Here is a 27,584-nt window from a genome sequence, read left to right as displayed (position 1 = left end):
CACAAAACAAAAATACAAAAGGTTTATAATATATTGACATTAAGATTGAAATGGTGTCGAGTCAGGTTTAGGCCAATACAGTTAAGGGTGCTATTACTAGGCGTTGTAGTTATCACAGTGTAGGTGAGTGTGTTTAGTTCTGTCGGATCAGTCACATTTAGGGGCACATTTACTAACCCACGAACGGGCCGAATGCGTCCGATTGCGTTTTTTTCGTAATGATCGGTATTTTGCGATTTTTTCGGAAAATTGTCGCGACTTTTTCGTTACCAATACGATTTGCGCGAAAAAACGCGAGTTTTTCGTAGCCATTCCGAAAGTTGCGCAAAATCGCGATTTTTAACTCTACGAAAAAAGGCGCGACTTTTCGCGCAAGTTTTAACGCTACGAAAAAGGCGCAACTTTTCGCGCAAGTTTTAACGCTCCGAAAAAATCGCCAGATTTTGCGCAACTTTCGGAATGGCTACGAAAAACTCGCGTTTTTTCGTGCAAATCGTATTGGTAACGAAAAAGTCGCGATAATTTCCGAAAAGTCATAAAGTCGCCGAAAAATCGCAAAAAATACGAAAAAGTCGCAAAATGTTCGTTTTCCAATCGGAATTTTTCCAATTCGAATTCGTGTCTTAGTAAATCAGCCCCTTAGTGTGAAGGGGTAGGTTATGTGTCCAGATTGTCTTGATTATACCAATTTTCCCAGATCTTGTCAAACTTGTCATAAGCACCCCTTGTTTCATAGGTTAATTTGATAAGGGGGAGAGCTCCATCCACCAGCCTTCTCCAGAATGTTTGGGAGGGGAGGGTGTCTCCCATCCAGTGCATAATTATTGTTTTTTTGGCGTAGAACATGAGCGTACGCAGTCTGACTCTGGCCACGTTAGTGCATATTATTCCATCTATGACTCCTAATAGGCAAGTTATTGGGTCTACTATCTGCGGTGTACCCAGTTCACTTGCTAGTGTTTCCATTATTTTGGACCAGAATTCGTGTATGGGGGGACAGGACCAAATCATGTGGAAGAAATTGGCCCCGGGGGATTTACATCTTGGGCAGAGGTCATCCTGTCTTCTCCCAAATCTCATCAGTTTGAGGGGTGTTATGTAGGTTTGGTGCAGAAATTTGTACTGTATGAGCCTATCCTTTATTGGGATTAGGAAATCATAGGCATTTTCTGTGGCTTCCTCCCATTGGTCTTGTGCTAGTTCTGGGATGTCTTGCGTCCAAAGACGGTGGGCTCGATCAAAGGGTGGCTTAATTGTTGTCATAATCTCTTTGTATAGTCTAGATAGTAGTTTGGCTGGAGATGGAGAGAGCAGGATGTCCTCTACGGTTAAGGTGGCCATACACGTGGCGATCTGACGATGTTTCGTACGACCATCGGTCGCACGAAACATCGTAAGATCCGCCACACACCATTCAGGGCTGAATCGGCAGGTAAGGAGGTAGAAACAATAGGATTTCTACCTCCTTCTGCCGATTCAGCTCTGAAGGGAGAATTTTCAAACTGGTCCGATCGGCGAGTCGTCCGATATCAGCAGCTTCCTGCGATATCGGTCGACTCGCCGACATGCCATACACGCACCGATTATCGTACGAAACGAGGTTTCGTACGATAATATCGGTGCGTGTATGGCCACCTTTACTGTGGTTATTGTGGGAGGAAGGGTGTGGAATTGTGCGTGAAAGGCGTGCCTAAGTTGGAGGTATCTATAAAATTGTATCTGCTTTCCCAGAGCTCTGTCTTGTAGGTCTTGGTATGTGGGAAACTGAGGACCAAGTGTTAGGTCTCCAAGTTTCTTAAAACCCAGTCGTGGCCAATAGGTGTAGTCCTGTAGTTCCTGTAGGTCGGGTAGGAGCGAGTTGGCCCAGAGTGGAAGTTGGGGTGAGAGGAGTGGCCAAGGATGGTGTATATTTTTCAAGGCTGTGGTCCATGCTTTATGTGGAGTCAGTAGCGTATGTGGTAGGTTGGTCATATCTGTGTGGTGTCTATAAGGATAGGTGCTTAGGCCTTCTATTGAGTGGAGGATGGACGCTTGAAGTTGTGTATTGGGATTATATGGATTGGGAGCAAGGCACCAGTGTATGTAGTAGATTTGGGAGGCTAAGTAGTAGAAGTAGAAGTGTGGCAAGGCTAAGCCTCCATTTTCGACAGTTGCTGTTAGCCTCTCCCAGGAAATACGGGGGGTACCATTGGCCCAAATAAATGAAGTTATAGTTCTGTTTAGTTTTTTGAAAAAGGATCGAGGGATTGTAAATGGGGTATTGTGGAATATATACAGGAATTTAGGCAAATATATCATCTTGATGATATTCACTCTTCCCCAAAGTGTAAGTGGTAGTTTGGCCCAGGTCTTAAGAACTTGTGACAGGGAGTCCATTATAGGGTCTAGATTGAGTTGTAGAAAGAGCTGGGGGTCTGGGTTTATCCATATCCCCAGGTATTTAAAGGATGTGACCCATTTCAATTGTGTCTGCTGGGGAGGAGGGATATGGGGGGTAGGGTCAATACTAAATAGTTGTGATTTATCCCAGTTAATACGAAGTCCCGAGTATTTGCCAAATTCTTGGACAACAGTTAGCATGGTGGAGAGGGATTTTAAGGGGTCTGCTAAGTATATTAAAATATCGTCCGCAAAGAGGGACACTTTCTCTAACACTATTTCTAACACATGTCTCCATTTACTTGGTAGGAACAGTTGAACCTCTTTCTGTCAGATTACAAATGTGCTCATAGATACTTAACCTGCTTTTACCGGCAGATAATATGGCCCAAACATAGTTACATAGGATTGAAAAAAGACCCTTGAAGAGTCCATCAAGTTCAACCCTTCCAAGTAAACCCAGCACACACAAACCTATACTGACCTATCTATACACTCACATACATAAACCATATATACCAACATCAATACTAACTGTAGATATTAGTATGACAATAGCCTTGGATACTATGCTTGTTCAAGAACTCATTCAGGTCCCTCTTAAAGGCATTAACAGAATCTGCCATTACCACATCACTAGGAAGGGCATTCCCCAACCTCACTGCCCTCACCGTGAAAACCCACCTACGCTGCTTCAAATGGAAGCTCTGTTCCTCTAATCTGGGATGGCCTCTGTGCTGGATGTTTTTATGGGAAAAAGAACATGCCCTAACTGCCTATATATATATATATATATATATATATATATATATATATATATTTATATATATATATATATATATATATATATATATATATTAAATTAAATGAAATTAATGAATGTCTAAAACAATAACACAAACATCTACACAAGTGTACCGATTTGGCCACATAAATGACCTACTGGTTGTTTATATCTGGAAAACAACAAATGAGTTTCCAATGTGTGTGAACTATTAGTAGGGGACAGAAAATGTGACTTTTTTTATTCAGATACTAGAATTGAGTTAAAACTAAATTTCTCACAATAATTTCCTTTGTGATGTGGAAGAGTATTCATTATAATCTCAAAATATGAGCAAGCCAAACCAATGTAAACTGAAGTTAATTATAGGATAACTAAGTTATCTGGTTGACCCAATCTATATCATATAGTGCACATTTCATACTATATCCACTAAAATGCTAAGTATACTATTAGTAAAAATATTCTTTGCAATATTTGACTGAGGAAAATAAAAAATTCTGCCCTTTGAAGCTGTAATTAATTTAGCATGCTGCCAATGTATTACACCTCTGAATATCTCTTAAAAAGTTAACACTCTCACAATTTCATAAAACTAATAAGTAGCACACACTAAATTCCTAATAACAGATGGTGTTGATTTCGAAAAAGGTGCGATTGTGTTGAAGTACAATAGCAACAGGAAAACTACATCTGTTCATTTATTCTCAGTGTTGACACTTAGGAAACATATTCTATATTGCTACGCAATGAATGCAAAGCACATATGGTAAAGTCTATGCAAAAGCATTTCAGTAATTAGAGACCAAAGGAAGACAATGACATATCAAAACAGATTCAAATGGTTCATAATTTTTAAGAATCTTTGTGGCCTAAGCAATTGATGAATACACAGGTGACATTTTTCAGACTTTGCAACATAACTAGATATATAGAGGCATGGGATCTGTTATCAGGAAACCCATTATCCAGAAAGCTGTGAATTAGGGAAAACCAGTCTCCCATTGACTCCCATTTTAATCAAATAACTACAATTTTTAAAATGATTTCCTTTTTCTCTGTAATAATAAAACACTACCTTGTACTTGATCCCAACTTATATATAATTAATCATTATTGGATGCTATTGCTATTGGGTTTAATTAATTTTTAATTGATTTTTTTGTAGACTTAAGGTATGAAGATCCAAATTACAGAAAGACCCCTTATCCGGAAAACCCTTGGTCCCAAGCATTCTGGTTAACAGGTCCAATACCTGTACCTTAGATATCTCTGTAGAGTATCAATGAGATAACAGTGTCAACACATGAGCAAACTTTCAAATATGTTGTGCAGATTGTGACTAACTGTGTTCTATATATACATCCCAAAATTGGTAATTCAGTAACTAGTTTAAGGCAGGTTTAAGTTATACTATACTGACAAAGTTTTAAGCTTCACAGAGTCAGTCTTTCCTTAGCAAAGCAACATCAGAACAGTTCTCTGCCTTCTAAATGTTTTTCTTTCTAACCATACAGTCCGAGGGACTGACCAGCAGGTGGCGGGGCAGGTAGACAATTAATTAGATTAGCTGCTAATGAACAACTTTCAAAGCATACTTAAGTCAGCTCCTAAGGGGCAGATTTATCAATGTTTGAATTCAAGTTTTTAGTGTGTTTTTTCATTAAAACTTACAAATTTAGATTAGGGTTTCCAAAACTCAAAAGTCAGAGTATCCTCCCTCAGCCGGAGAGAATCCTCCCTCAGTCTTTTTAAAACTAAACTTAAAGACTACCTTTTGGAGCACTCACCCAGCACCTGATCTGGGAACTAGCACTTATATTGTAGTGTCACCCACTGTGACCTACAGCACTTATATTTGCCTACTTTTGTCTGTAAGTTACCCTCCCATATAGATTGTAAGCTCTATGGGGCAGGGACCCCCATCCTCTTGTGTCCTCGACTCTTAACTTATTGCAACTGTATTTATCTTGTATTTATCTGTATTTATTGTTGTACTTTTTATTTATCTATTATTATCTTAACACCCTGTTTGTATAAATGTATTCTACTGTACAGCGCTGCGTACATAAGTAGCGCTTTATAAATAAAGATATACATACATACATACATTTATTAAGCGCAAAAAAATAATAAAAAACCTCATTGTTTTTCAATGTGCAGTTTCTAAAATATTGTTAATTATCTAAGACCCTATTTTTGTTTCTTTGACTCCTTTACTATAGATTCCTTTTCTCAGGATGTAAAGTATTAAAACAGGGGGACAGCCCTTTGCACTCTCAGAATGGTTGGCAGGTAATGGTGCTTTCCTGTGACTACAGTGCTGCTTTTGAATAATTCATCTTGTGCATAATTGGTAGCATAGGGAGAGTCATCACAGGAGAGCCCTGTACGTAAAGCTGCCACTAGCTCATATCACACAGTGCTCTGTGGATGGGTCTTAAATGGCAAGAATTTGGGGTGTTTTTGCCCAAGCACTTGCACCTATGAAAAGATAGACCTATACATTTAAAAGTTAAGGTTAGACTTAACACAAAACAAATCATTTTCATGTAGTACTTGCAAGATGCTTCAGTGTCAGTGACACTTTATATGTGTGAATGTCATGGAGCACTGATGTCACACCTGGCATCCCTGGTGTCTATGGGGCTCGTACCAGACAGCACACCTGTCTTTGCACCCAAAGTTATAAGTTATACTATACTGACAAGGTTTTAAGCTTCACAGAGTCAGTCTTTCCTTAGCAAAGCAACATCAGAACAGTTCTCTGCCTTCTAAATGTTTTTCTTTCTAACCATACAGTCCGAGGGACTGACCAGCAGGTGGCGGGGCAGGTACACAATTAATTAGATTAACAGCTAATGAACAACTTTCAAAGCATACTTAAGTCAGCTCCTAAGGGGCAGATTTATCAATGTTTGAATTCAAGTTTTTAGTGTGTTTTTTGCATTAAAACTCACAAATTTGGATTAGGGTTTCCAAAACTCAAAAGTCAGAGAATCCTCCCTCAGTCTTTTTAAAACTAAACTTAAAGACTACCTTTTGGAGCACTCACCCAGCACCTGATCTGGGAACTAGCACTTATATTGTAGTGTCACCCACTGTGACCTACAGCACTTATATTTGCCTATTTGTGTCTGTAAGTTACCCTCCCATATAGATTGTAAGCTCTACGGGGCAGGGACCCCCATCCTCTTGTGTCCTCGACTCTTAACTTATTGCAACTGTATTTATCTTGTATTTATCTGTATTTATTGTTGTACTTTTTATTTATCTATTATTATCTTATTAACACCCTGTTTGTATTAATGTATTCTACTGTACAGCGCTGCGTACATAAGTAGCGCTTTATAAATAAAGATATACATACATACATACATTTATTAAGCGCAAAAAAATAATAAAAAACCTCAAATACCCAAGAAATGATAAGCAGAACGTGATTTTTCTCTGTTCAACATTTTGAATCATTCGAATTTGGTGAGTTTTTTTAATAAAAAAAATTGCAAATTCACAAATTTGAATTTTGAAAATATGGCTCCTTGAATATACTATATAAAAATCAATTCAAAACATTTTGGCACAGAGTTAAGGTTGCTTAAGCATTTTGGGTTTTTCTTTTTTTCTTTTTGACGAATTCATGCAGGGTTTCGGGCAAAGATATCTCATTGGTTGAGTTTTTTTCCCATTGTAAGCTTTCTTAAATAATAAAAAGTTTGTGCCTAAAATATGCCAAATTTTTATTATTTAAGAAAACCTGCTTGGGGAAAAAATCGACTAACAATGTATTTTTGCCTGAAACCCTGAATGAGTTCTTTAATCATAAATCTGCCCCTTTACATAGATTTAATTATGCTTTAAAGAAATAAACCATGAAGAAAACTTTTGTATAAAATAAATGAGAAAAGACTCAATCCTAAATATATATGATACTATACCTGTTGAAAAACATCAGCGCCTTCATCATAATCCACTATCGTAAAAAAAAGCTTGTTTGAAAATGCTGAAGAATATCGCCATGAATTTGCAAGCACTTGATATTCTTCATTAGCTTGCCTGTGGAAGAAATGGACATTTATTAATAGTCATAGGCATGTGTGTGCATTATATAGAATTGTATATGTGTTTTATTAAGCTCTTTTGTAAGTATTTGGGTGCAAAGACAGGTGTGCTGTCTGGTACGAGCCCCATAGACACCAGGGATGCCAGGTGTGACATCAGTGCTCCATGAAATTCACACATATAAAGTGTCACTGACACTGAAGCATCTTGCAAGTACTACATGAAAATGATTTGTTTTGTGTTAAGTCTAACCTTAACTTTTAAATGTATAGGTCTATCTTTTCATAGGCGCAAGTGCTTGGGCAAAAAAAACCCAAAATCTTGCCATTTAAGACCCATCCACAGAGCACTGTGTGATATGAGCTACTGGCGGCTTTACGTACAGGGCTCTCCTGTGATGACTCTCCCTATGCTACCAATTATGCACAAGATGAATTATTCAAAAGCAGCACTGTAGTCACAGGAAAGCACCATTACCTGCCAACCATTCTGAGAGTGCAAAGGGCTGTCCCCCTATTTTAATACTTTACATCCTGAGAAAAGGAATCTATAGTAAAGGAGTCAAAGAAACAAAAATAGGGTCTTAGATAATTAACAATATTTTAGAAACTGCACATTGAAAAACAAATCTATAGAAAAGAGCCTGACCTGGGAGTACAGGAATGGGATCCCTTATCCGGAAACCTGTTATCCAGAAAGCTAATTATGGAAAGCCGTCTCCCATAGACTCCATTTTAATCAAATAATTCTCTGTAGTAATATAACGGTACCTTGTAATTGATCCTAACTAAGATATAAATAATCCGTATTGGATGCAAAACAATCCTATGGAGTTTAATTAATGTTTTATTGATTTTTTAGTAGACTTAAGGTATGGAGATCCAAATTGCAGAAAAAGACCCCTTATCCGGAATGCCCTTGTACAAGCAATTTCCATGAAATGAAGAGAGGAATTAAGCAAAAAGAGAAATTGAGTAATCTATGATTGAGAAGCTGCTTGAGAAAAGCAAGCCCACCAAGTTGTCTCAGAATAAATGAAAAGCACACATTCTGTCACCCCTGGAGCAATATTGGGAGCTTCAAGTCTATTGCACATAGGCAGTTTATACCATACAAACAGGCTCTGCATTCAGCCAGATAAGTAATGTATAGTGCTAGGATTAGCGCAGAACTAAATCAGAACTAACAGACAAAGCATTTGGCATTACTGCAGTTTACTGTTGTGCCTTTTCTGATCCTGCATTGCTGCGGATGAACTCACTTGGTTTTATGTTTCCTAAGAGATTCCAAAGTATTTATCGTTATATTTATTGAAAAACAATTTTAATAATCAAACTATATTTTTTTAAGGAACCAAAATGTAAAATTTTTATCTGATGGATGTTTACAAGGCGCTTAGTTACTGTAAGTCCCCATGAGTAAAATCTGAACGAAATGTTCCTAATGGAACTCCAATTTTGCAAGTGAAATGAAAATAGAACAGTATTATATATGAAAGCATACGGCAATGGGTCTTTTGGGGAAGATAACAGGACAGCATTTCAAGAGAAAAAAAAGATAAAAAGAAAACATAAGAAACTAAAATTTTAAATTAAGGCAATTTAGTGATAGCATTTTTATTCCGTCAGTGTATTGTATGTTTTTCTGCATTAAAGTACATAAAGTTATGTAGAAAGTAAATGGTTTAGCCATTAATAAAGCATATACATGGCAACTTTAGGCCCAACTATAATCCAAAAGTTTACAATAAAGTGTTCACTGTTCACTTACATGACTAAATAGAAAAACAAAATATTCTAGGTAAACATTTTCAGTACAAACCAATACGTTTGTGCCAAATGCCAGGGAATATTTCAATATTTCGCACCCTCTCCTATAAGGAGCATTTTCTTGAAATACCTTTAGCTTACGGCATCCTATCTACCACACGTTATGACAAATTCATAAGTGCTTAAGGAGCATACAGTTTTTTTAATGACATTTTGGCCAATGCAAACACAACATAGTGCCTGTGACATAAAATCCCCCAGACAGTGTCTCAGTTAAACTCAGAAAATCATATATTTATGGAAACTACTTTTTGAAGAATTTTTATTTCATTAAAAGAAATATCAAGAGATAAAAGAGATTCTTAGCAGAATAACTTGTAGCCTATGAGCAGTGCCCAACACAGGCACGAAATATGACATAGCTTTGCCTCTCAATGACCATTATATTTAAAAAAAAAAAAAAAAAACAACCCCCCCCCGAGAAAAAAAAAACCTGCTTAATTTTACTTTTCTGGGGAATTTCTTTCTGTTGAGAGCCTGCTTGTCTCTCTTTATTTGACATTTGTTCTTGGCTGAATGGAACTCAAGCAGAGTTTGACATTATGTATTTGATTTACGGAATGATCAGTATTTTGCGATTTTTTCGGAAATTATCGCGACTTTTTCGTTACCAACACGATTTGCGCAAAAAAACGCGAGTTTTTCGTAGCCATTCCGAAAGTTGCGCAAAATCTGCCGATTTTTTCGTAGCGTTAAAACTTGCGCGAAAAGTCGCGATTTTTTCGTAGCGGTAAAACTTGCGCGAAACGTCGCGCCTTTTAAGTTTTAACGCTACGAAAAAGGCGCGACTTTTCGCGCAAGTTTTAACGCTACGAAAAAAATCGCCAGATTTTGCGCAACTTTCGGAATGGCTACGAAAAACTCACGTTTTTTTGCGCAAGTCGTAATGGCTACGAAAAACTCGCGTTTTTTCGCACAAATCGTATTGGTAACGAAAAAGTCACGATAATTTCCGAAAAGTCGTAAAGGCGCCGAAAAAATCGCAAAAAATACGAAAAAGTCGCAAAATGTTCGTTTTCCAATCGGAATTTTTCCAATTCGGATTTGAATTCGTGTCTTAGTAAATCAGCCCCTTATTGTACAGCGCTGTGGAAAATTTTGGCGCTTTATAAATAAATAATAATAATATATGTATTATTTTTTGTGCACAAAAATACCTAAACCATAAATCTTTAGTGCAATTGCTGTTTTTTTTCTTTTTCAGTCTTTGCAAAATGGGTTTGATGATATACATATATATATATTTGTATATACATATTTATATTTATATATATAAAAAATATAGCAAGTAATGAAGAAGGAATAAGAAAACTATGTAACACCGACATAGAATTAAAAACATGATAACATTAAAAATATGATAAAATCACTCAAATCAGGAAGCACTAGAGGAGATGGAGGTTAAAGTACAACACTGGGAGGCTGCAAGCTGAAGAACAACTGGCTTTAAAAAGAGATACAGAGCTTTAAACTTGGAAACACTGCACAGTGGATAATCTATAATCTCTTTCACTTTAAGAGACCAATAACACCAGGAAATAAAAATGCCCTAGAAGTATATACACATAAAACCTACTTAGTGTGCCCTTGGAAGATCTGCAACACTTCCAGAAATCATGAAAGTTGAACTGGAAATTACCTGCAGCTCTTCTTGTAGGAGATTTGGGGCAATTGATGAATATCAATAACAAAATCAACCGAGTGGGGCTACATTCACACAGATAACAAAACACAGCAGCTCACAGCAAATAGCTTTTTTTCTGCATTCACATTTTTGGCCTTATCCATTCCCCAACTCTCCAGATTTTAGCAGCATACTCAACTGTTATCTATAACATGAGACAAAATTTAGCCCAAATGAATGCAAAGCAATTTCACAACAATGTTTAACTTGTTTGCTTACTTATTCTTATCTTCATAATTGCTTCCCCCAATAATCAATTTACTTATATTAAATCTGTTCTATCATTAGCAGATAAAGGACATCAGAAATTACATCAATGCTTAAACTGGATTACCGTTTAATGAAAGCTAGATGATTGTTTCAGTTGCTTCTGCTTTAATCAACATTTCTAAAATCACCTTCCTAAAACAAACATTTCTACAGGGCTTTATGTTATTCTTATTTCTAGCTGGATTTTGCTTTACAGAAACAGCAGTTCCAGCTAGTAAATATACAAACTAATAATGGCTTAATTAAAAATGATGCTACAATTAGGTATTAGGCAGATTTATTAACATTTTAATTTTAACTAAACTCATGTGCACTAACACCACACATTTGTAGTCATTTATTAAAAGATCCGAATTGAAAAAACATGAACGAATTAAAGGAGAAGGAAAGATATAATCCCTGGGGGGGAGGGGGATGTGGCAAAATATCTTCCTTGTCTTCTTTCTCGCGATCCCAGGGCCCGCACATGCGCAGTAAAGTGAAAAAGCTGCCTTTTTCTGTTAAAGTTTTGCTTTTCACGCTACTGCGCAAGCGCCGCAAAGACAGAGCAACAAAGAGGATCACTTGCTCGCAGGTACCCCGGGCTGGTGCAGGTTTCTGCTAACAGGAGCACCGAACTGGGGTATCAGGTAAATGATTACAATCACTGAAAGGGGGGGAGGTGCCAAAATTGGTACGTCCCCCCCCTTTTGTACATTTTCTTCCCCTTTGAAATGCAGAACACGAAAACCACGATTTTGTGGGTTTTACATTTTTCCACAAATCTTCGTTGACTTTCAAATGAAACAAACTGGACAACTCCCACAACTCCCATGGACTTTTTACATGGTCTTGACATCTTTTAGATGTAGATGCTTGAGTGGTTTTTACATTTAATAAATGGCGAAAATTTGTTTTTTTTACACACAAAAAAATGAATTACAAATGTTAGTATATCTGCCTTTATATGTTAGAAAATGTAAGGTAGAGTAGCACAGGGTATACATAAAAGTAAAAGCTCTTTGTTGGTGAATGAAGGTATTAGTCCCACATTCCATAGAGCCTGATGAGCCTAATGATGAAAACATGGTGATAAACTAGACAACATAAAGATGTTCCCTGCAATTCCAGTTTATTGCATGTAATGCACCAAAAATACATGCTATTGCTTGGGCCCCTTTTTAGTGTGCATTGGGAGCAACGTGACTGCTATTAGTGCATTAGCACGTTAAATTGACAGCATACTTCCGTTTCAACCTGAGCTTAAGGAATAAGGCTTGTGCTGAACATACTTAATTAAAAAATATCTATGGTTTCTGTTATTTTTGACACTAAACAAGAATATGAAGTCACTTTCACTTTAGCACTTCCTGATCCCACAAAACCTCAGAGAAGCTAATGAAATAAATTACCAGTCCACTGAGAATCTCCTGATAATGAGTCATCCAAAGGCTGCTGCTTAGAGAAGAGGAGGATTTGTTTGTTCAAAGGAGTTCTCTAGCTCTATCTATGTTATTGCATTCTATATGCATTATTAAAGTATTTATACATTTATACTGTACAGAAAGTCTATATACACCCTGTACAGAACCAAATAAGTACCTTCATTGTATTACCAGACTCTCTAAATCATGTGTGTCAAACACAAGGCCCGCGGGCTAAATATGGCCCTTCTGGCTGTTTTATGTGGCCTCTGGTGACTGTGCCTGACCGTGCAGCACCAATCGCCTGACTGCACTGTGACTGTGCCTGACCATACAGTATCTTATTAATTAGCCCATGTTTTTTATTTCAGCCCCCTTATGTGATTGAGTTTGCCACCCCTGCTCTAAAGAGACCCATCTTAGCTACTAGCTGCAAGAACCCAATAATACAGCTGGAGCTGATTAAAAGTGGAATGAGATAAAATTAGTAAGGTGTAAAATATCCACTTAGACAAATCAGCATGAAAATATTAACACATAAACACACAGGACAGTTTGCTTTTCATTACTTTATTTAAACACCATCCAATTAAAAACCTAAAGGAGCAGAAAAGACCAGTAATGAAAGTACTAAATTACATATCCCAGTATGGCAATCATGTGTTCTGTTATTCTGCAGCAGACATACAGATGTAGTTGCTTATAACAGAATAACAAAAACTGCATAGGGCTATGGCCGAGTGTTTTGTTGAATATATATGGTAACAGATACTAAAGTGACTTAGCAGTACAGCAACTTAACCTGTAATGTTCACTCCAATCTCTCCTCTGTATCAGTTCTCACTCTCTTCTTTCAGGTGGTTCAGAATGTGCATGTCCCCCACCCCCCAGACTTGTTATAGGAGTAAGTTATCAGTTTGTCAGATGTTGGGTGATTTGTGATAGTTACACCTAAAGCTGGCCATACACGCTCCGATACTATATTACGAAACCTCGTTTCGTACGATATTCGGTGCGTGTATGGCATGTCGGCGAGTCGACCGATATTGCAGGAAGCTGCTGATATCGGACGACTCGCCGATCGGGCAGGTTAGAAAATTTTGATCGGGCGCCATAGAAGGCGCCTGACCAAAATCTGCCGTCAGGGCTGAATTGGCAGAAGGAGGTAGAAATCCTATTGTTTCTACCTCCTTATCTGCTGTTTCAGCCCTGACTGTGTGTGGCGGATCTGACGATGTTTCGTGCGACCGATGGTCGCACGAAACATCGTCAGATCGCCACGTGTATGGCCAGCTTAAGCTCCCAAAATGCTTTTTTCTGATAGGGAAAGAGAATGAAAAAGGTTGTTCAATAAAGAACTAGTACTAAAGGAAGATGAAATGCAAATAGTAGAGACAGGGACATATCTAATTCTGGATTTAAAGAACTGATCCTAGGGGAAGTGTTATTAGATATATTTATAAGACAAGCAGTCTCTATACTTGACATCCTAAAATAATATAGGAAATACCGTGTTTTGCATGTGTACCTCAATTTGTAGAGAAATAATCATGTACACTTATAACAAGGTATAAGAAGTACTGTTAATTAACACAGATTATAGAATTACTGGACTTTATTAAACCTAGATTCTAAAAAAATCTTTACCTAACTGGGAAGACTGACATCCCACAAGAAATCTATTTCTTACTACAGAAAGATTGAATTCCCTTTCCATATTTTTTCCTTTTCAGTTTGCAGCTTGCCTCATTAATGTAGCCCTTGAGCTGCACATATGCTGGGTTTCACTTCGCCTTGCTTAACCATTTCTCTTTTACCTGACAAATTCTGCATTAAGAACTGCATTGAATTTGGAGACAAAATCCTGTAAATGTGAATATTTTTGGGATACCTTTTCATAAGAGCAGGTCAGTATCATTAACAGAGGAAGATGTGATGATGCAATCTGGCTGCTCTGAGCATATCGGGCTGTGCAGGAATCCTGAGGACAGGACTAACCCTATTTAACCCATCAGGATGTTTATATTCTGAGTCTATGAAAGTAAAACATCATATTCCCATTAGCTTGCAATACCACACACACCAAGCTTGGTGCTCACACTTTCTCCTTTTTAATCAAAAAGGGATTTTTTTTGGGTGGGGAAAGAGGCACAAACTGCAAAAATTGTGCACTAACTGTTAAAATGAAAACTAAATGCCCAATTCTCTATTGATGCAGATCTATGCTCAGCTGCCTCTATAACCAAAATAATTTTTTTCATGACTAGTGATAAGCGGAATTATTGCCAGGTTTCGTAGCGAAGCAAAACATCCATAGACTCCAATGTATTGTGTGCTGAAAAAGCAGGGCAAAAACCATGAAAAAAAGACCCACCCATTGTGATTTAGGTATTTTTGCCATTTCTCAAATTTTGCGGCAATGGGGCAGATTTGCCCATCCCATTCATATTGCCATAATGACTCTTAAGCCCTAGGGCTTGTGCTGAACATATTTCCGCCTATTATTTTAATTAGAAAACATCTACAGTTTTTATTTCTTGTTAAAAACAGGGCAAACTAAACCCTCATTCTCCTCCAAAAGACAAACATACTAAGAGGCTACAGCCTCTTATCTTTTCAGATAAAGAACAAATCATTATATAGAGGCATTCAGTGGCCTGCTGTTTTGTCTGACTTTGCTCTTTGGGATCAGGAAGTAGAATGTGGCTTTAATTTCATTTTTCAATGTTGCTCCGTTTAGTGCAAGGAATAACAAAGCCATAAATATGACCTAATTAAAAGAATAAGCAAACAGTATGTTCAGCGCAAGCCCTTTTTACTAAACAAAAAAAAGGGGGTATACTGTCACCCTTAATCCTAAATAAAAATAGTGAAGACAAATTTGCTGTTTTTTTTATTTGTTGCCTGAATTCTCTTGGGTTGCATTTTTTTTTAAATACTTTAATAGTAAAGTAACTCGAGAATTCTAAACAACTATTCAGAATTGTCGAGTAAATGGAGTGATGAAAAAGGTTTCTGCTGAAATAAATGTTGATATGCCCACTGTTTTGAATGGAACTCAGTAGCAGCAATGTTTTTAATCAAATAACAACAGTGAGGAAAAAGAAAGTAAGTCATTTGAAAAATTGATGGTTATATACTGTATGTTTTGCTCTCTCTCCCCTTCTTTTCTTACTATGCTTTCTCATCTTCATTTTGGTATTATTTCAATGTGGATATCATTGCACATTCCTCCCATTACTAACTTTGATTCAATATTGTGAACTTACCATTACAACACAGTGAATATTTAATGCTTGTTATATTTTGGTTTTAAATTTCAAATCAATAAAAATTACAAAAAAAATCTGATAAATAGCAAAATATTTCAATCTGTAGTAGACAAAAACTGTAGTACCGTGTTAGCCACTGTCAAAAAAAAAAAAGAGTATTGAGTATTGTAGAAATTATACCTATATTGGCTAACAACAAAAATACAACACTTCTGCAAATCAGGACCACAGGCTTCAGGACATGAAAATGTTAATTCTAAAAAGGAACTTTGGAACTGAACGAGAAAGGAAGATTTATGAATTCAAATGTATGGAGTTATTGAACACATTAAGACAGGGCCTTAATTTGGGGTCAGGTTTCATGTCACACTATCTGACCTGACTGAATCCAGACCCCTGGACTATTTACAACCCACCCTAATAAACCTTAATTACTTTCACTATCTTCACAAGTTATCTTTACCTATCTGTAACTTCCTAATTTATTGCTTGTGAACACTTTTCTCTGATCCAACAGTATAAATGTTGTGCCATGCCAGTTCTCATTTGTATTTGGCCTGATGAAGGGGCCTTAGAGCTCCGAAAGCTTGCAATGTATTTTTACTGTTAGCCAATATAGGTATCATTTCTACAATACTCTTGTATTTGTGTTTTTTTTTATTATAATCTGTAGTAGAAACTACATTTTTTTCATGGAGATCAAAATATATTTCCATGCTGATCTTTGATAACTGTGCCCTTATATGCATTCTTTAATATCTACAACAATATCTACAATGATATCTAACCTAACATTAACCCACGATTAACTGGACATAGCATTCTAACCTACCTATTCCTTTTGGGCAACAGCCCAAAAATACAAGCAATGCAAAAGAAAAACCAGAAAGGGTGGGTGACATGAAAAAGGGGTTGTGATTCAATTTATACGAACATCGTTCTTGAAGGGTTTTGTACTCAAATCCTACAAATGGGCTGTATTTATAAAAGTGTTTAAAAATGTGTAAAAGTTGGTGTTAAATTAAAGGGATATGTATATATTGTATTCTCTTAAAAGCAAAAATAACTGAGTGTGATTAGAATTATCCAGGGCACCCCAGTGACTATAATTGCTAACCTGCTATCTAAAGCCAGGGCTCCAACACCCAACAGAACTTTTTGTATAAACAATTCTCTTTAAAATTTCTCTTTAACATTTAACACATACATAATGATAATTACAAATTATTTTGTATGTTTGACCCTCAGTATTATCTACTAAAATATAGCTCATAACAGCCATTTAACTATTAACAGCAGTGGTTTCAGGTGTACTGAAGAGGGCAGTAATGTAACATCATTAGTTATCAATATAGATAGGCTGTATGAGAGGTTTTATTACCCAAACCATTTGCTATGTGAAATGCATGTAAAAGATTTTTCACTTTTTAATTTTATAAAGTTGTAAAGTTGACAGGCTTCCATATGATTTTGTTTTGCTTCTGCAAAAATTTGAACATATATAAAATCTAAAACAGGCTTTTTATATTACTATTTATGTACAGGAAAATGCATAGTTTATCTAATATATGGGTAAAGCTATTAACTGTATACAACAAGATTTCTGATTAGGAAAATTCTTTCATTGTGGCCATGTTTGCGTGCCTCTTTCTACCAATTACCAAAAATGTTATGCTACCCCTCATTATTTAGGAAAAGTAATTAAGCAAATGCTGAAGTTTAACTGGTCTGCTGTGAAGTCTATGTACCTGGTGGTCAACTGTGATCACTGTATATTCTATGTTTCGGGTTATTCTTTGGCACGCCTCACGCTATGAGGGCTGGTGGTAGTAAGGGCCAATGAGGCACGACATAATGAGACTAATATAATGATTACACAGTGCCTCTTCCTGCTGTCGGTTTTATCAGATAAATATACCTAACAACAAGTGCTAATTCTGTTATTTGTAGTGGATAATTAAGTGATGGAATAAATCATTACACAGTGCACAATACAAATGTCATGTTGAATATTACCATATCTATTTACTAATAAAAAAAGAGGCAGGATTAAATGGTGTTCCAGGCAGGTCGTATTTTATGCACCTTTATGTGATCATACCACACTTTTAAGCTCCTTACACCATCTTCTGTCTATAACAGTCAAGTTAATCTAAATCTAAAGCTTTGTAAACAATCCTAAAATTTGAGTTGTGCTTTGAAACAATACATACTGTAGAAAGACAGAAGCCTAATAAGCCGCTTACAAAGACAGATATATATCCCAAACCACTTACCTGCACACAGAGCATTGTCTCTGAGGCTGAAGAGCAGTGAACATTACTATCACAGAGTAATTACGGGGCGGTGCTTTCACAAATCTCCTGAATTTGTCTCCATTCATGCGGATGACTGAGCGGCGAGAACTCCATTCCATCATCTGCTCAACTTTTTCACTTAAAAGATTCTAGAGGGACAAAACAGCATAAACTGAAACTGAGCAATTTTCTGGTTCTTGGGTTTCCTAATTTAATAATTTCATATGTAAAATATATAATGGCAAATGAAGACTGAATATAAAAAGTTATACTTCATGAATGTGTTTGAATATTAAACTGGCAAAATTAAATTTAATGGCAGTCATTTATCAAACGATCTGAACTGAAAAAGCACAAACGAAAAAACAGTTGTGGAAACGTTGCACGTGACTTGTTGCATGATAACAACAATGACGTGTACTTGATCTCAAATTGTTGCGGTTTGCATAATAAACTGTGAATTTTTTTTTTTTTGTCTACAATTTCAAAGGGGAACTATTATACATTGAATTTTTAGATATGTTATTATAAATATTTTAAAGTCCTGCTCCCTACCCCTGTAGCATATTTCTTCTTTTCATATGCACTGCTACTGAGGATGTGAAGATTTCACGTGAAGTGGAGATCAGTCTCCAGAGTGGTCGCTTTGGGACACAAGTGTCCTTCTTACTGAACTGACCAAAATCCATTAGGGAGGGGAAAAAACAGTGGGCCCGATTCACTAAAGTGCGATAAAAATTATCGCACGCTTTTTTGCATTAAATAAGTCGCGATAATTAGCGCGCGATTCACCATAGTATTATCGCGTGCGTTAAGTCGCCATTTTCGCATGTGGTATTTTTCGCGCTAGTTTTAACGCATGCGTTAATTTCCACGCTGAAAAGAATACGATCGCATGATTCACTATAACTTAGGCGCGCTAAATATCGCATTCGGCTATGTGAAAATTAACACCTACTACAGGCAGGCGAAAAATTATAGAAAAGTACAGTAAATGAGTTTTTGTCAATAAAATATGGACTTACAGTGTTATTTATTCAAGTATGTGTCTTTTTACTCAATTTTACTAAAGTCTTGGCATGTATGGAATTTCGCTACTATTATACAGTACAATAGTGGTAAAAATTTAGTCGCCAAAATATACAGTACATTAGTGGTAAAAATTTAGTCGCCAAAATATACAGTACTATAGCGGTGAATATTTAGTCGCCAAAATATACAGTATATTGCGGTGAATATGTTGTCGCCAAAATATTTAGTCACGATATTATACAGTACAATAGCGGTAAATCTTTAGTCGCACAAAATACATTACTAGGTATAATAATTATAGAAAAGTACAGTAAATGAGCTTTTGCCAATAAAATATGGCAATAAAAGTGCTATTTATTCAAGTCTGTGTTTCCCCTAGAGTGACGCAGCCGCAACATGGCGTGCGTTCATTTGCGCGACTATTTATATGCGGCTACAAGTGATGAAATGTTTCGCCAGGCATGGATTCGCAGCGAATTTTTGGACGTGCGACGAATTTTTCCACAGCAAATTTTTTCATGCGTTTCGCAAAACAATCCGCCAATGGCAAAACGCATAAAAAAATTCCCCACACGAAAATTCCCCGCACGTCCAAAAATTGACAAAGGCGGGCAACAACTTGCACTTCTTTTTTTTTCTTACTTATATTTTTATTGGTTTTTGGGGTTTTTTTTTTTTGCAAATAAACATTTATACAGCACCTCTCTAGCACTCTGTGCTCTCCCAGGGCAAAATGTCGCCAATTTTATGCTGCCGATTGTCACGTGAGTAATGTCGCGACAATTAGCGCATGCGATAAATAGCATGCATGCGAAAAATACCACGCACGCTATTTATCGCGACAAAAATATTGCATGAAATACCGCGCGTAAAATAGTGCAAGTATGCTTATAGTGAATCGTGCGAAAAGACGCGATAATATTTTTACCGCATGCTATAAATAGCACACGTTTTATCGCACTTTAGTGAATCGGGCCCAGTGTCTGCAATTTCTAAATCATTTTCATAATTTATATTCTTCAAAAATTATTGTTACTGATTATAACGCTCCCTATTCACTTTCATTAAGTTATTTTTAAAGCACCGCTCGTTCATTTACAGCCATTAATGACTTGGAGGGATGTGAGATGGCAGAACTGCCATTGAGCTCTAACGCCTCATAGCACCAAATGGCATTTGAAGCACAAATCAGCTTAACACATTCTTATGAACTGACATATTAATATGATTTTGATAAAGATGCTACTTTCATCACTGTCAAACAAAACAAGTTTTTCATATACTGTAAAATAAAATCAGTGTGCCGTTATCTTATTCTTTACATAATAACTTGGCTTTTCTTTTCCTTAGGGGCTGATTTATTAAAGTACGACAGGTACGAAATACAAAAAATTTGTATTTGTTTGTACTGTGCGTATTTTCTGCGACATATTTGCGCGACTTTTTCGTACTTTGTGACAAAATCTGTGTGACAAAATCTGTGCACCGAGTACGAAAGTTTCGGATTCATTCAAGCTTCGGTATTGTGACTTTCCTTGGGCCAGGTTGGAGCTGCAGAGTGCCATTGATTTTTATGGGAGACTTTCCTTGGGCCAGGTTGGAGCTGCAGAGTGCCATTGAGCCCTATGGGAGACTTTCCTTGGGCCGGGTTGGAGCTGCAGAGTGCCATTGAGCCCTATGGGAGACTTTCCTTGGGCCAGGTTGGAGCTGCAGAGTGCCATTGAGCCCTATGGGAGACTTTCCTTGGGCCGGGTTGGAGCTGCAGAGTGCCATTGAGCCCTATGGGAGACTTTCCTTGGGCCAGGTTGGAGCTGCAGAGTGCCATTGAGCCCTATGGGAGACTTTCCTTGGGCCAGGTTGGAGCTGCAGAGTGCCATTGAGCCCTATGGGAGACTTTCCTTGGGCCAGGTTGGAGCTGCAGAGTGCCATTGAGTCCTATGGGAGGCTTCCAAAATCATGCACAGAAGCATTATAAAGGTTTTCCCGCTGTTTACGATCGTTCGGATATGAAAACTTTGTGACTTTCGGATCGCCAATACAATATTATCATGACTAATACGATTTTTTCGTAAGCATTTTCGTGATATTTGAGATCATCAGAAATGATCATATTTAATCCGAATTTTTTCCATTTCGGGATTCAAACTCGTACTTTAATGAATCAGCCCCTTAGATGGCAGAATTATTAACATTTTTTGTTGCGAATTCGGATTTTATGTTCCGAAACTCAAATGTTTAAGATTTATTAAGTCCAAATAGTCAAATACAAAAATTTGGCATTGAAAGCTGACAATGTCACGTAGAAGTCTATGGGAGTTGTATTAGCAAAATTCATGTTATTTTTCAATTTAAGTTTTTGAAATTAATTAGAAATAGCTTTGTTGAAAATGGTGGGTAGAATGTGGTTTCCCTAAGTTTGAGTTGCTTTTAGGCAACTGAGGCAATTTTTAAATTTTAGGCAGTTTGGAAATTCAAGTTTTTTATTAAGAAGAAAGCAGTTAAAACATAAAAACATGATTATATTTCCATATGGTGGATTACAAATCCCATAAAAACTTGACTCATTCACAAACCATGCAATTATTAAGTTGCTTCAAGCTTGCTTCCTTTACTGCTTGGTTAGACATGGCTAAAGTAATAAACCATTTACTTTAAAAGAATCAGCACAACCAAAAATTATACTTGGTTTTCTCAATTTCCTGTACAGCAGACCAAGTAGCAAATAATTCAAAGACATGGCCACAAAAGAGAATCTTAAACACAGTTGATAAATGACAGCTTCTCATAAAATCTGGCAGCTAAACACTGCACAGCTAGTAGCCACTATTTATCCATAAGGTGTTTTATATTTGGATAAAGAGAGCAGTTTTATCCAATATTCCCCATTCCCTCTTCTCATACATTACTCTATTCCTATTTTCTCTTATTTCCAATAATCATTTTATATTTTTTACATTGTACTTTATGTCTGTTAGGTTGTTGTACTATTGTACATTACTATACAATATTTCCACACATAATAAGTCACCATACAATATATTTTTAACTTTCATGTCCATCTTTTCATATTTACTGCTAAATCTTGTATATTTAGCACTCCCACTACTACATGCTATAACTCATATCTTCAAATATAACAGCTCTGAACCATGTTGAAACCATTTTTAAACATACATTTCAAACAAAAATTGATTTAATAATGTTAGCATGAGTGTGTCAGGATTCTCATCCATTCTGCTCTGCATTGTATACCATACATGCCCTCTGTGCAAATGAATGTAAATACTCTCATCAGGTGAACATGACTATGCACACAAATCTTGTGGTGCACTGCAGAGAAACAATCAATGTTGTAAGCCTCATCAACTTACTGACTTAATGAGTCTCATGAAATGGCATCTCATGAGTAACATTACGAGGTATTACCTAAAATGCTTGAGACATTTTCTGGGTGAGGGTCTTTATGTAAGGTAAGACATTGTGCCTTGAAAAACATGTAACCCTTATTTCTCTAGGGGAAGCAAAATGTTATGAACCCCCACAGTGAAATTTATTGCTAACTTTTGCTATGGGCCAGAATCTCCTTACCTTTATATCTTTATACATGTGCAGTAGAGTAAAACCTGCCAGGTATAATCCACTGTGTATGTGCCAACAGGAATTGCACAAGGGATACCTGGGACGCTGGTAGGAAGGTAAGCACAATGCCGGTGCACTGGCCTGGGGAAAGCAATCTATTTCACTGGGGGGCACCCGTGAAATAGGGCTTACATGTCCTTTAACTCTGTATAATTCTGCAATTATTAACTTTTGCATATAACCTGGCTTTATGCTGGTTTAGTTAACATCAGTTGCAGAGAACTATTTTCCCAGAAGAAAAATCATTTTTTGTTTTAGCAGAAGTCTATGAAAGATGGTATTGCCGTTTCCAGAGAGATCTGGATAATGGTTTTCAGGACAATTGTTTTGATACCTGTTCTACGTATTACAGGTATGTGGGATTATGTAACATTACTTCCTCTCGTGCCCCCCCACCCCATCCCTTGCTATGAGAATATTACTGGTGTGGTCAGGCAGATTGGGTTATAAATAGTACTGTAGGTGGGGGAACCATCTAAATTTTTCCATAGCTCATAAAACAATGACAGCATTGTACAAATTCTGTAGGTAAAATTGAAGAGTACAGCGAAATTTAAATAATTGTCTAACTATTACCAGATTCAATTTTTTGTTTTCATAATTATTATACAACAAAGAAAAAACTTCAGCAGAAGGACTGAATACTCAAAAGAATCAAAGTAAATTTCCTGTAATTTTATCTGAACAGAGTCTATAAAATATTCAAGTCAATCACTTCAGATTGTTTACAAGACAAAAAGCAACAGGCTAACAAGCTAAATGTGCAACATCACATGGAGCAGAGCAGCAGGAAACAGACTGATTTGAGATACTGAACACTAATTAATCAGCTTTAAAACAAAATACACTTTAACAACATTTATTTATGGTTGCATTTCTTTTTTCTTTTTTGTTCTGAGTGTTCAAATTATACAATATCAAAGCAAAAAATGTAAAAAAAAAAAAAAAAGCTGTTTGCATGGAATTCTTGGAAAATGTATGATTTTACATAAATAGATATTGCTTTTCATTTTTCAACCATAGATTATTCAATTAATAAAAATTAGTATAACTATATATATATAGTTTATAAAATCAAGTTCAAACAAGAACACAGTACATGTGCACACACAGTACTGGTATAGGACCTGTTGTCCACAATTCTTGGGACCTGGGGGTTTCCGGATAAGGGGTCTTTTGTAATTTGAATCTCCATACCTTAAGCCTGCTAAGAAATTATTTAAACATGAAATAAACCCAATAGGGATGTGTTGCCTCCTCTTAATTATATCTTAATTGGGATCAAGTACAAGGTACTGTTTCATTATTACAGACAAAAAGGAAATAATTTTTTCAAATCTTAATTATTTAATTGTAATGAAGTCTATGCAAGATGGCCTTCCTTTGATTCAGAGTTCTCTGAATAACGGGTTTCTGGATGATGGGTTCTAGACCTCTATACCACTGCTTCTACTTGGTGAGTGCTTCCTTTACTACTGGTCATTTTGTGCCTTTATTTTTGGATTTGCATTCTATACCTGTACAGGTATGGGACCTGTTATCCAGAATGCTTGGGACCTGTTTTTTTTCCAGATAAGGGATCATTCTGTAATATGGATCTCCATAACATAAGTCTGTTAAAAAAACTTTTAAATATTGAATAAACCCAATAGGCTTGTTTTGCCTCCAATAAGGATTCCTTATATCTTAGTTGGGATCAAGTACAAGGTACTGTTTTATTATTACAGAGAAAATTATTTTTAAAAATTAGAATTATTCGCTTATAATGGAGTCTATGGGAGACGGGCTTTCCGTAATTCTGAGCTTTCTGGATAACGGGTTTCCAGATAAGGGATCCCATACCTGTACTATCACTTTGACTTTATAATGTGGGTGGTATTGAGTACATAAATACTCATTGCTATTATATGAGATTTGTATTATTTATTATTTTATTATAACCTCTGAAGTTTAACTATCACAGTCAAGTTAAACTGCCCGTATTCTTTATCACATTGTCGCATTGGATCGACAAATCTCATTTTATAAGTTGGATGTAGTTGCACAGGTGAAATTATAATGGGATTGATAAAAAAAATCTGATGTGTAAACTACATGGAAGATTTGCCATGCAACATGACACACCTGTTGTAAGAGAATGCTGCATGCTCCATCTTCATCTGACAACATCAAATCTGATGGTGTCTGAAAGAATTTTTCTCTCATTGAAATACATTGACTGTTGAAAGACGTTGCTGGAACAAACCACACCATGTGACTTTATCTGATCCGACTCACATTATAGCAGTGGGGATCATTACTGTTATAGAAATGCTGAACCTTTAGGCTGATGCAGTAAGTTCTGTATATAAAAAATTACATTTCTATATACAGGTATGGGACCTGTTATCCAGAATGCTTGGGACTCGGGGTTTTCCGGATAAGGGACCTCCATAACTTAAGTCTGCTAAAAATAATTTATATATTGAATAAACCCAATAGGACTGTTCTGCCTCCCATAAGGATTAATTATATCTTAGTTGGAAGCAAGTACAAGGTACTGTTTTACTATTACAGAGAAAAGGGAAATCAATTTTAAAAATTATAATTATTTGTTCATAATGGAGTCTATGGGAAATGGCCTTTCCTTAATTTGGAACTTTTTGGATAATGGGTTTTCAGATAATGGGTCCCATATCTGTATATCTATATGGCTATATTTATTTTCAAGGTTTAGTTTTCCTTGAAGCTTAATTATAATTATTTTTTATGTGAATAAAAAAGGCTGTTGCTTAACAAAGGCCAATACTTGGCATAAATATAAAAACAAAATGTGCATAATGCAGTACCTATTATATAGTTTTCAAAAACAACAATGTATTGCATTACAAACTGGCTTGACTGGGCTGTTTAAAAAATCATTATTGTAATCAATAGAAGTGACAGGCTTGATCACATCTCGACTTCACAAATCATTTCTCTCGATGGCTCATACACAAGTAATTCTGTGATACAACTGACCCTGACAAAACAGCAAGTCATGGAAGAACAATGTAGCAGCCTATTAAAATGTTCACACTTTGGTTAAAAACAGGTTTTTCACTTCATATTCAAAGAATGTCAAGCACTTAATAAAAGTTAAACTTCTTGCAAAACTTACTGTTAACTTTTATCTGTTGAATGTTTTGCTATTTGTACAAAATACCTTTTTAATAAATATAAAGCATTATGTAGAAAATACAATAGCTATTAAAAGTCACTTTTACAGAATAGCAAATGCTTAACCAAACATTATATATTCCACGGCTTCATATATACTACCTAATGTTATATTTTCCATAAAATCATCATGAGAATGAGAAGCCTCTTAATCAAACTGTGTAAAAAGATGGTGGTCAACTACACCAGGCATTTGTGTGTAAAAAAAAAAAAACTGCATATTTATCAAAATGTGTACAGATTTTACTAATAAAATATTTCCCATGTAAAATTTTGGCATAAAAATGCAGAAATTTAATGCTAAAATGTAATTGCCATTTTTCCCATTACATAAAATAAGTTATGCTATAATATTAATTAAAAAACAAAAAAAACCACTGTTACATAGTACAGGTATGGGACCTGTTATCCAGAATGCTTGGGACCTGGGGTTTTCCAGATAAGGGATCTATCCATAATTTGGATTTCCATAACTTAAGTCTGCTAAAAATTATTTAAATATTGAATAAACCCTATAGGCTTGTTTTGCTCCAATAAGGATTAATTATATCTTAGTTGCGACCAAGTACAAGGTACTGTTTTAATAATACAGGTATAGGACCCATTATCCAGAATGCTCGGGACCAAGGGTATTCCGGATAAGGGGTCTTTCCGTAATTTGGATCTCAATACCTTAAGTCTACTAAAAAATCAATAAAACATTAATTAAACCCAATAGGATTGTTTTGCATCCAATAAGGATTAATTATATCTTAGTTGGAATCAATTACAAGGTTCTGTTTTATTTCTACATAGAAAAAGGAAATCAGTTCTAAAATTCTGAATTATTTGATTAAAATGGAGTCTATGGGAGACGGGCATTCCGTAATTCGGAGCTTTCTGGATAACGGGTTTCCGGATAAGGGGTCCGATACCTGTACAGAGAAAAAAGAAATAATTTTTAAAGCTTTGTATTATTTAATTAAAATGAAGTCTATGGGAGATGGCCTTCCCATAATTTGGAACTTTCTGGATAACGGGTTTCCAGATAAGGTATCCCATACCTGTAGTGTAAAAGAAAATACACACATCTATAATTTTGCCATGTATTTTATACTGCTTTTTACATGTTGTTTTTCCCCATAGATGACAATTAAAAAAAAAAACTTGAAAACACTTACTTTTCATTTTGAACTATGGTAAATTTAATATTTTTAACAGAAAAGTGCCAACAATTTTACCACTGGATATAATATTTATGCTGCCTTAGGGAGTTTTAGAAAAATACATCATTAAACTGCGGGAAAAGTAAGAAAAAGATCTAAACATATGGATGAAATATTTTTGCAATAGTTGAACATTTCCCTGCATTAGTTTAACAGTTTATAAGCAAAGTTGAAAAACAGCAAAAATCTGCAAAACACACTGGGCGTTTTTTTAAACTTTTTTTTTTTGCGCAAAAGTCAATTTATCAATAATATCCCTTTCCATATAATAAAAGAAACCCTTCCCATATGATTTTTAAGTTTGAGAGGAAACCAGAATACCTGAAGAGAACCCATGCAAGCATGGGAATAACACACCACATTTATGTCTATGAAGATTCTCATTCATCCAGGTCATAATATACAGTATCTAGTAAAATTAAGTGTAAAACAACTGGACTTTTTCACCACTTTGGGGATCATAAAATAATCTCTCTAATGCCAGGAAGTCCTTCCATCAGACACAAGGGCAGCCATTTAGATTAGATAAA

General features: G+C 36.0%; 1 protein-coding gene across 1 annotated transcript in view; it reads right to left on the bottom strand.

Annotated features, from left to right (window-relative positions):
- tusc3 (tumor suppressor candidate 3) overlaps positions 1-27,584 on the bottom strand; it is an 88,500-nt gene that overhangs the window by 37,316 nt on the left and 23,600 nt on the right. The window contains exons 2-3 of the mRNA XM_002934666.5: positions 17,960-18,129; positions 7,102-7,219 (exon numbers count right to left, since the gene is read on the bottom strand). Coding sequence (XP_002934712.1) covers positions 7,102-7,219; positions 17,960-18,129 — 288 coding nt within the window. The remainder of the gene's footprint in view (positions 1-7,101; positions 7,220-17,959; positions 18,130-27,584) is intronic.

The sequence above is a fragment of the Xenopus tropicalis genome, chromosome 1 (assembly GCF_000004195.4).
Source record: "Xenopus tropicalis strain Nigerian chromosome 1, UCB_Xtro_10.0, whole genome shotgun sequence".
Classification (NCBI taxonomy): Eukaryota; Metazoa; Chordata; class Amphibia; order Anura; family Pipidae; genus Xenopus; species Xenopus tropicalis.
This window is presented reverse-complemented; position numbering and strand designations above follow the sequence as displayed.